This window comes from Coenobita brevimanus, chromosome 110 (genome assembly GCF_032717465.1).
Source record: "Coenobita brevimanus isolate Jiangsu-jjx chromosome 110, ASM3271746v2, whole genome shotgun sequence".
Lineage (NCBI taxonomy): Eukaryota > Metazoa > Arthropoda > Malacostraca > Decapoda > Coenobitidae > Coenobita > Coenobita brevimanus.
The window spans coordinates 2205240-2215812 of NC_137063.1; the positions used below are offsets into that span (position 1 = coordinate 2205240).

A 10573-nucleotide genomic window follows, 5' to 3' on the forward strand; every position below is an offset into this window, starting at 1 on the left:
GTAAGAGGAAGCGTGGCAGGCCAAGAAGATGGGTGGCGGTGGTAAATATGCATGAGACAAAACGAGATATGGAAATTGGTAAGTGTCAGGAGCTGACAGGGAATCAAGCTGGTTGGCTGAAGTATGTAAGGGCATAAGACAAACATTAGACACCTTTTATTAACTCCATCTGACAGGTGTTTGGGAGGTGCATCTGTAATGGGAAAATAAAGTGTTGGTGTTGGTGTGATGTTGAGTGTATAGTGCTGGTGTGTTGCTGAGTGTATTGTGTTGGTGTTGTGTTGAGTGCAGGGTGTGTTGCTGAGTGTGTGGTGTTGTGTTGCAGATCCCGCGGTATATCATCACGCTGCACGAGTTGCTGGCACACACGCCGCACAACCACGTAGAGAGGAAGAGTTTGGATCACGCCAGGATGCAGCTGGAGGACCTCTCACGCCAGATGCACGACGAGGTAAGCCGGCCCACCTTGCACCCTCTTCCCTGCCGTGGGGGGTGCGTGGGTAAGTGAGTCATTGGGAGGGAATCAAGGGCTGCTATACTCTTTTCACTCTAGCGTGGCGTAAAAGTTGCCATCTCTCCATCTTGAATGCTGAGTTAGAATTATAGATTAACATTGTAATTTGGTGTTAGTCACGAAGAAGCGCTGGAGGACAGGAAGTAGAATCATAGATATTTTTTCTCTGTTACTGGGCTACGTGATATAAGTTGCAAAGGGACGAAAATCTGGGCCAGGTTAAGGTGAACAGACTGTAGCATATGTTGTGTTGCAGGTGAGTGAGACGGAGAACATCAGGAAGAACCTTGCCATCGAGCGTATGATAGTGGAGGGCTGCGACATCCTGCTTGACGTCAACCAGATGTTCGTCCGCCAGGGTAAGAAGCCGACTGCCTCGCACCCTCTCAGTTCCTGCTTCCCCAAGGAGGCTGTCCCGTCCTTTCCCCGCAGGTCCATAGATTTCCCCCGCAAGGCCACCGACTTGTTCACCAGTGAGGATGGTGAAGAAGCTGGGGCCACGCCTCGCTCCCAGCGCTCTCACTCCACCGTGTCATACATGACCCGCGAGCAGCAGATTGCCGCCTTTGGCAACCGCCGCCGCCTTTCCTCACTGCGGCAGAGCTCACTGGGGAGTGCTCTTCCTGCTGCAGTGGCGGGTGCAGCGGGTGCATCCATGGTGCGTCACACCCTCAGCCTAGGGGCCTCCCCACTGTCCCCGCCCCAGCATGACACTGGTCGCCGCGCCTCGGACATACCCAGGATACGGAAGAAGAGCGTCCGTATTTCTGACGAGTCTTTTGACGAATGTGAAGAGCTGGCTGCTGGCAGTGTGGTGGGTCCGGCGGTGTTCTCACCCACAGCCACCCCTAACTCATCCCCAGAAGACATGGAGGACACCAGGGCTGCCGGCCTGACCCCAGTCGAGGAGCGTTCCTCCTTGGACTCCAGCGAGGAACCTCGCCACACACCGAATTCCTGAAATCGGACAAACTGGCTCTTGGGCCAATGTTATGGTTCTTGTCTGCCTCTGCGGGCCAGGCCGATGTGGTGTCCCTGCTGAGGTTGCAGTGGACGTCTGTGTCTGGCCGGCACTGGCCTTGCAGCCAGGCCGCCTCTCGCCCCACCCCACCCTGGCCCTTGACCCCGTCCGCAGCAGCCTGCTGTGCAGGGACACTGACGCTGAGGGCAGAGGAGGGACGGTGGTGGACCGGCCGGCCAGGAGGGAGCCAACAGTTGAGTGAAGGAGGTGAAGCCAGTGAGTGAGTGCTACAGTACACGTGCTGTATGCACACTATACAGCCTCACTACACTACAACCTCTTCTCTTTTGATGATGACAGGAAATAATTTATTAAGCTATTGGAATTTCCTAGCACTTCAGAGGGTCAGTCCAGTGATTATAAGTAGAAAAAGTGGTCAGATAGCAAGTCCAGTGTTGAGTGTAGAATGAGTGATGGTTGTGGTAGTGAGAGTTACGGTTGTGTGTACCGTGCCGTACCGTACCGTGCTGTGCTGTGCTGTGCTGTTCTGTGCTGTGCTGTGCTCGTGTTTCATGTTGAAGAGATGTAGTGCTGAAACATGTGTCTGTCGTGCTGATCTCCGCAGCCCGGCCAGTCAGTGTACCGCACGCCACTGTCGGGCTCAGCAAGCAGCAGTTGTGTCAAGGGTCAGATACATGAAGGAAAGCTGCACTGACACGGCTTGAGGAAGTCACGAGAACATTATCTTACCAATGTGTGTCCACGGGAAACATTACACTGATAGAAATACCTAACTTTGTGATGTGTGTATAGGGGTTGGCAGGCACTGTGTTGGTTCTTTTCATCAACACCTCGTGAAGTAGGTTAGCGTTGGTTCAAATTTCTATATATCATCTTTAGAATCTACGGCAGCATTTACCTGCCACCAACACCTTTTGATGTATTTCGTTTTTATCATTGTATTAATTTCTAAGTGAGAGTGTTTGAGCTGCAAGTGTTCTGACTGCCATGTGCGAGAACCGCCTAGGTTCTTGTGGGGTCCGGTTCTCACATCATCGCCTCACATTCACTCAAACATTTACGATCGCTTTCCTCTTGTGCTTTGAATCTGCAGGATGGACATGATTCACTCTCCTTGCCTTCTTTTTGCCCTAATTCCGCTCTCCCGTCGCTCTGATTCGCTTTTTGCAGGAAGAAGGAAGATCTGAAAGTCCTACGTTTTCTCTGCCTCTGCCTTAAAGGAAATCATTTGGTCGTAAGTGAGTCTGTGAATGTGGGTCTTAGATTTTTAACTCTAATGTCTTTCCGAAATGGTGCGCGTGAGTCACTTTTTTAAAAAACTATTTCCCTTTTTAAAAACTGCCTTGGATACTTTTTTTGTGCACAAGTGGGAACCAGGAGTGTATAAATATCTCTCTATACATGTTATGAGTATCTACAGTATATATATATATCTATTTTTCTGGTATACTGTATAAGGCTTCATCGTCTCCGCCATCTTTGGAGAAGTTCGATTGACCTAAGGACGTGTTCGATTCAATTTTATTCTTGCTTTCTCCAGACGCTACGTAATTAGCTAATGACGCTTTAATTATTATTATTATTATTGTTAGGATGATGATAACGATGACTATGATTACTGTTACTGTTATTATTATTATTATTATTATTATTATTATTATTATTATCATTATCGTTATAATTATTATTATTATTATGGTGGTGATGATGATGGTAATAATGAGGATGATGGTGATGATGATGAGGATGACGACGATTATTATTATTATTATTATTATTATTATTTGAGCAGTAAAGCTTAGATGCAGCCTTCATCAACCCCTTCACCACGAAAATACCGCTGGATGAAGGGGAGTGGACGTAGACGGAATGGAATGAAAGAAAATGAATAGTAATGAAGTTTGTAGGTCATCGAGGTGAAGAGGCGAACCTATTCAATCCGAGGACGCTCTTTTAGGATATATTTCTTTGACAACAACAACAATAATAACAACAACAACAACATCTCTCTCTCTCTCTCTCTCTCTCTCTCTCTCTCTCTCTCTCTCTCTCTCTCTCTCTCTCTCTCTCTCTCTCTCTCTCTCTCAGTGCACTCTTGGTCCTATAAATACGACTATACCTACAAATACCACTATACCTATAAACACCACTAAGTTTAAAGAAATCGTCTTGAGGTTGCAATAAAATAAAAATAAATCGTCTGGGGAAATAAAAATCGTCTGGAAAAAATCGTCTTAAGGTTGCAATAAAAAATAAATAAATCGTCTGGGGAAATAAAAATCGTCTTGAGGTTGCAATAAATAAATAAATCGTCTGGGAAAATCGTCTTGAGGTTGCAATAAATAAATAAATAAATCGTCTGGAGAAATATATCACCTAGAGAAAAATCGTCTGGAGGAAAAATCGTCTGAAGGTTGCAATAATTAAATAAATAAATCGTTTTCTGGAGTAGAAAAATCTGGAAAAAAAAATCGTCTGGAGAAATAAAAATCGTCTGGAGGTTCCAATGAATAGATAAAGAATAGAGAAATAAATTACCTGAGAAGTAAAAAAACCGTCTGTAGGTTGCAATAACAATAAAAGGGAATAAAAACCGTCTGGAGGTTGCAATAAAATAATAAAAATGAAATAAAAAAATCGTCTGGAGATTGCAATAAATTAATAAATCGTCTGGAGGTTGCAATAAAATAAAAATGTAATAAAAATCGTCCGGAGGTTGTGATAAATAAATAAATAAATCGTCTGGAGAGAGCAAGAATGAAATGTAAAAAAAACCCTCAGTCTGAAGAGGTTAAAAGGAAGAGGTGAGGAAAATGGAGGTGGAGGAGGAGGAGGAGAAATAGGGATGGAGGAGGAAAAATAGGGATGGAGGAGGAGAAATAGGGATGGAGGAAAATAGGGATGGAGGAGGAAAAATAGGGATGGAGGAGGAGAAATAGGGATGGAGGAGGAGAAATAGGGATGGAGGAGAAATAAGGATGGAGGAAAATAGGGTTGGAGGAAAAATAGGGATGGAGGAGGAGGAAAAGGGATGGAGAAGAAATAAGGATGGAGGAAAAATAGGGATGGAGGAAAAATAGGGATGGAGGAAAAATAGGGATGGAGGAGGAAAAGGGATGGAGGAGAAATAGGGATGGAGGAAAATAGGGATGGAGGAAAAATAGGGATGGAGGAGGAAAAATAGGGATGGAGGAGGAAAAATAGGGATGGAGGAGGAAAAATAGGGATGGAGGAGGAAAAATAGGGATGTAGGAGGAAAAATATTGATGGAGGAGGAAAAATATTGATGGAGGAGGAAAAATATTGATGGAGGAGGAAAAATAGGGATGGAGGAAAAATAGGGATGGAGGAGGAAAAATAGGGATGGAGGAAAAATAGGGATGGAGGAGGAAAAATAGGGGTGGAGGAGGAGAAATAGGGATGGAGGAGGAAAAATGGGGCTGGAGGAGGAAAAATGGGGCTGGAGGAAAAATAGGGATGGAGGAGGAAAAATAGGGATGGAGGAAAAATAGGGATGGAGGAGGAAAAATAGGGATGGAGGAGGGGGAAAAATAGGGATGGAGGAGGGGGGAAAATATTGATGGAGGAAAAATAGGGATGGAGGAGGGGGAAAAATAGGGATGGAGGAAAAAGAGGGATGGAGGAGGAAAAATAGGGATGGAGGAGGAAAAATAGGGATGGAGGAGGAAAAATGGGGATGGAGGAGGAAAAATGGGGATGGAGGAGGAAAAATAGGGATGGAGGAAAAATAGAGATGGAGGAGGAAAAATAGAGATGGAGGAGGATAAATAGGGATGGAGGAAAAATAGAGATGGAGGAGGAAAAATAGGGATGGAGGAGGAAAAATAGGGATGAAGGAAAAATAGGGATGAAGGAAAAATAGGGATGAAGGAAAAATAGGGATGGAGGAGGAAAAATAGGGATGGAGGAAGAAAAATAGGAATGGAGGAGGAAAAATAGGGATGGAGGAGGAAAAATAGGGATGGAGGAGGAAAAATAGGGATGAAGGAAAAATAGGGATGGAGGAGGAAAAAGGGATGGAGGAGGAGGAGGAAGATTAATAGTGAAGGAGGAGGAGGAGGAGGAGGAAGAAGAAGGAAGGAGGAGAAGGAAGAGAAGAACTGGGAGGAGGAGGAGAAGGAGGGAGGTTAAGGAAGAAGAAAGAAGGAAGAAGAGGGAAGGAAGGAAGGAAGAAGACGTGGAGGAGGAGAAAGAGGAGAAGGAAGAGGAGGAGGAGGAGGAGGAGGACAGGAAGAAAACCCACAAGTCTATTTTTTTTCAATATTTTTTCGAGAAGTGAAGACGATTTCCCTCAGCTGAAGAGTTATCAATATATTTCTCATCTCTAGACGGTTTTATTGAGCTGTGTCGCCTCATTATAATTTCTTCCTGTTTATCAGACGATTTCCTTTATCTGGCGAAGCGCTGTGGTGGACGGGGGTAATGAAGGCTTTGACCCCTAACACCTTTTCCTATGCGATTCATTTTTCCTTTTAACCCCCTAATATCACCATACTCTGCACTGATAATGTGTAAGAGGATATGAACCAGCCCTGTCCAAGAATAAATCGCAAAGGAAGAGGTGTTAGGGAGGATATAGGTCTGTATTTACCCCCCCTCTCTCCAGCTGAGTAAAATCGTCTGGGAGCAATCCGTCATCGAACTGAAAGAGTTGAATGTATGAGTGACCTGCTGGGGTTTTGGTCACACACACACACACACACACACACACACACACACACACACACACACACACACACACACACACACACACCTCCTTTCTCTCTCTCTCTCTCTCTCTCTCTCTCTCTCTCTCTCACACACACTCACTCACTCACTCACTCACTCACTCACTCACTCACTCACTCACTCACTCACACACACACACACACACACACACACACACACACACACACACACACACACACACACACACACACACACTCACTCACTCACTCATTCACACACACACACACACACACACACACACACACACACACCTCCTCCTTCTCTCTCTCTCTCTCTCTCTCTCTCTCTCTCTCTCACACACACACACACACACACACACACACACACACACACACCTCTTTATTTAATCATCAAAAAACGAAAAAAAACATGAAAAGGCCGAAGGAAAAAAAATCTCAGTTACCTTCTTAGGATTTACAGCACAGACGATTGAACCAGACGATTTTGTGGGGGAGCCTGAGAGTGCCAATACCGCTGCCCTTAACCCCTTCACGGTGGGGACAGGTCTAGTGTTTCATTCCAGCTGGCCACAGACGATTTCATTCAGCCACACACATCTTGACTGAGAACTTAAGGATTTGGCGTAAATTTCCACCCACCTTCAGACGGTTTTCTTTATATTTAACAGAAAATCGTCCAGTCAAGCGGCTTGTGTCTGCTAGCTGGTGGGGGACGATTTTATTCAGCCGAGGAAAGCCCCCTGTGTGGTGCTCTTCATGGCTATGTTGTTTCGGTTCGGAAAATCTCACTATCGCTGAACAAAATCGTCTGAAAATAGTTGTAGTAGTAGTGGTACTCGCTTAGAGGTCGCCTTCGCTCGGTGTCTAAAGGCCAGAAGTGAATTGTAACACGGGAACCGGTGGCCCGTCTGGTGAATAAAATCATCTGAATAAAATCGTCTGCTGAATAAAATCGTCCGGTGAATAAAATCGTCCAGCGAATAAAATAATCAGCTGAATAAAATCGTCTGGTGAATAACAATCAGCTGAATAAAATCGTCCGGTGAATAAAATCAGCTGAATAGAATCGTCTGTTGAATAAGATCATCAGCTGAATATAATCGTCTGTTGAATAAAATCGTCTAGTTAATAAAATCGTCTGCTGAATAAAAGCGTCCAGTGAATAAAATCGTCTAGTGAATAAAATCGTCCGCTGAATAGAATCGTCTGTTGAATAAAATCTAGTTAATAAAATCGTCCGGTGAATAAAATCCTCTGCTGAATAAAATCATCAGCTGAATAGAATCGTCTGTTGAATAAAATCGTCTAGTGAATAAAATCGTCTGGTGAAAAAATCGTCTGAAGGGAATAGTCGCTGGTTGAGTCTTGTTCAGAAATTTTCGCCAAATTTTCACTACTCGTAAAAAAAAATATATATATATTATTCTGAAAGGATGTCGCTTTATTTTATTTGTTTATTTTGACGTGGAGGCGATTTGTTTGTGGCTACCCCTTAACGGGATTAAGGCGCCTGGCAGTAGATAGATAGATAGAGATTTTGACCCACGCCCACACCAGCCGACTGAGCCGTCCCCGGAGCACACAGGTTTCTAGTACGGTTATTCTCTCTCTCTCTCTCTCTCTCTCTCTCTCTCTCTCTCTCTCTCTCTCTCTCATGGCCATCCTATATATTACTAAGCCTCTCTCTCTCTCTCTCTCTCTCTCTCTCTCTCTCTCTCTCTCTCTCTCTCATGGCCATCCTGTAGATCACTAAGCTCTCTCTCTCTCTCTCTCTCTCTCTCTCTCTCTCTCTCTCTCTCTCTCTCTCTCTCTCTCTCTCTCTCTCTCTCTCTCTCTCATGGCCATCCTATAGATCACTAATCTCTCTCTCTCTCTCTCTCTCTCTCTCTCTCTCTCTCTCTCTCATGGCCATCCTATATATTACAAAGCTTCTCTCTCTCTCTCTCTCTCTCTCTCTCTCTCTCATGGCCATCCCATAGAATACTAATTCTCTCTCTCTCTCTCTCTCTCTCTCATGGCCATCCTATATATTACAAAGCTTCTCTCTCTCTCTCTCTCTCTCTCTCTCTCTCTCTCTCTCTCTCTCTCTCTCTCTCTCATGGCCATCCTATATATTACAAAGCTTCTCTCTCTCTCTCTCTCTCTCTCTCTCTCTCTCTCTCTCTCTCTCTCTCTCATGGCCATCCTATATATTACAAAGCTTCTCTCTCTCTCTCTCTCTCTCTCTCTCTCTCTCTCTCTCATGGCCATCCTATATATTACTAAGACTCTATCTCTCTCTCTCTCTCTCTCTCTCTCTCTCTCTCTCTCTCAACTAAAAATTTCCCCTAACCCTGAGACATGAGGCAAGTAGTTGTCTGTCTGCCAACCGCAATGTTTCCCGGCATGCAGGCTAAACACGCGTATCTCCCCGGCTCATCTCAGTGTGAACCCTTTTAGTACGGTGCCTTTATCTATCTATTTATCTATCTGTCAGGCAGGGCGTCTGTTGTAAAGGGATTTATGAATGCTGTTCCTAACCTCCCCATTTCAACATTATATCTGAGTGTGGAAAAAATCGTCTGGTTATGGATAGATAGGTAGATAGATAGATAGATAGGTAGATAGATAGATAGGTAGATAGATAACTATAGACAGATTTAAGCAGATTGACAGATAGATTGATAGAAAGATAGATAGATGTGTACATAGATAGATAGATAGATAGAGAGATAGATAGATTGATAGAAAAATAGATAGATTTGTACGAAGATAGATAGATGGATAGATAGACAGGTTTATACGTACATAGGTAGAGTGACTGGTAGATATACACATAGATTAACAGATAGATAAGTAGATTAATAGATAGAATAAGAATCGGATTTAAATGTCCTCAGCTTCAACCCCTTCACTGCGATGACGTCATTAATGTATTGTCGTTGTTGTTGTTTGTTTGTTTATTTTTATTTTCAGTCCAAGAGAGATTTTGAAATATAGATGATTATAGTCTAAATCCTCTATAGCTATACTCCGTTCCCTCAAACTTGGCCTAAATCTTGCCATCGTTCCATCGTGCATGCTCAGTTGCAATGATTAACACTATGAGGCTAGTCACGAAGAAGTGCCGTGGAGGAGGGTGTGCAGAGTCAAATACAGTGCTTCGCGTTCTTCACCAGGTTATGCACAGTTACGTCAAATAGTAAGAATGCTAGTCACGAAGAAGTGCTAGAAGTAGGGAGAGTCTGTAGTGCTGTGGTACCATCTTTTTTCCGCCACTTGTACCCTTTTCACTCCAACTTGGCCTAAAATCGCCATCTCTCCCTCTTGAATGCCGAGTCACAGCAATAGGTTAGCCGTAGAAAATTATGCTAGTCACGAGGAAGTGCTAGGAAAGGCGTGTAGACCTGCAGTACCATCTTCATCCGCCACTTGAGCTTCGTGAAATATGCTACAGAAGAACGAAAATCTGGGCCAGTTTAGGATGAACGTCGTATAGGCAAAAATCAGTGCAACGTATTTATCCTCTCATAACGTATTTATTTATTTATTCATTTTTTATAAGCTTGGATGGATAGATGGATGGACAGATGGCTCTTAATAGCACTCCATTAGATGCATGTTTGAGGGTGTATTATGCTCAGTCTGCTGGTGTGGGTGTAGGTGATGCTGGGGGAGTAGGAAATGAATAAAGAATGAAGGATAGATGAAGTGAGAGCAATAAATGAGTAAATAATGTAGGATAGACGCTGATAACGGAGGGACAGCGAGAGTAAGATATTAAATGATGAAGGGTAGACACTGATGATGTTGACTGGGCCGCCCCTGCAACACATGACATTGACTGGGCCGCCCCTGCAACACATGACACTAACTGGGCCGCCCCTGCAACACTTCTGACACTAACTGGGCCGCCTTTGCAACACACTGATGACATTGACTAGGCCGCCCCTGCAACACACTGATGACATTGACTGGGCCGCCCCTGCAACACACGGGAAATCACCCAGGGGAGTGGAAGGGGAGTGGAAGGGGAGTGGAAGGGAAGTGGAAGGGGAAATCAAGAGTATGTGCTTAATTATGTATATTTGAATGGAGAAGAGCAGGGGTCCAACCGATGGTCACTACTACTACTACTACTACTACTACTACTACTACTACTACTTCTACTGCTTCTACTTCTATTACCACTACTAGTACTACTACTACAACTACTTTTACTACTACTACTACTACCACCACTATTACTGCTACTACTTTTGTTATTACTACTACTTCTACTACTACTACTACTACTGCTTCTACTTCTATTACCACCACCACTACTACTACTACTACTGCTTCTGCTTTTACTACTACTACTACCACCACTATTACTGCTACTACTTC

The 10573-nt window shown here is 44.1% G+C and overlaps 1 protein-coding gene across 1 annotated transcript in view; it reads left to right on the forward strand.

Annotated features, from left to right (window-relative positions):
• Nucleotides 1–10573, forward strand: part of LOC145417440 (ras-specific guanine nucleotide-releasing factor 2-like) — an 89237-nt gene that overhangs the window by 39557 nt on the left and 39107 nt on the right. Inside the window, exons 8-9 of the mRNA XM_080286126.1 lie at nt 326–451; nt 771–873. Coding sequence (XP_080142252.1) covers nt 326–451; nt 771–873 — 229 coding nt within the window. The remainder of the gene's footprint in view (nt 1–325; nt 452–770; nt 874–10573) is intronic.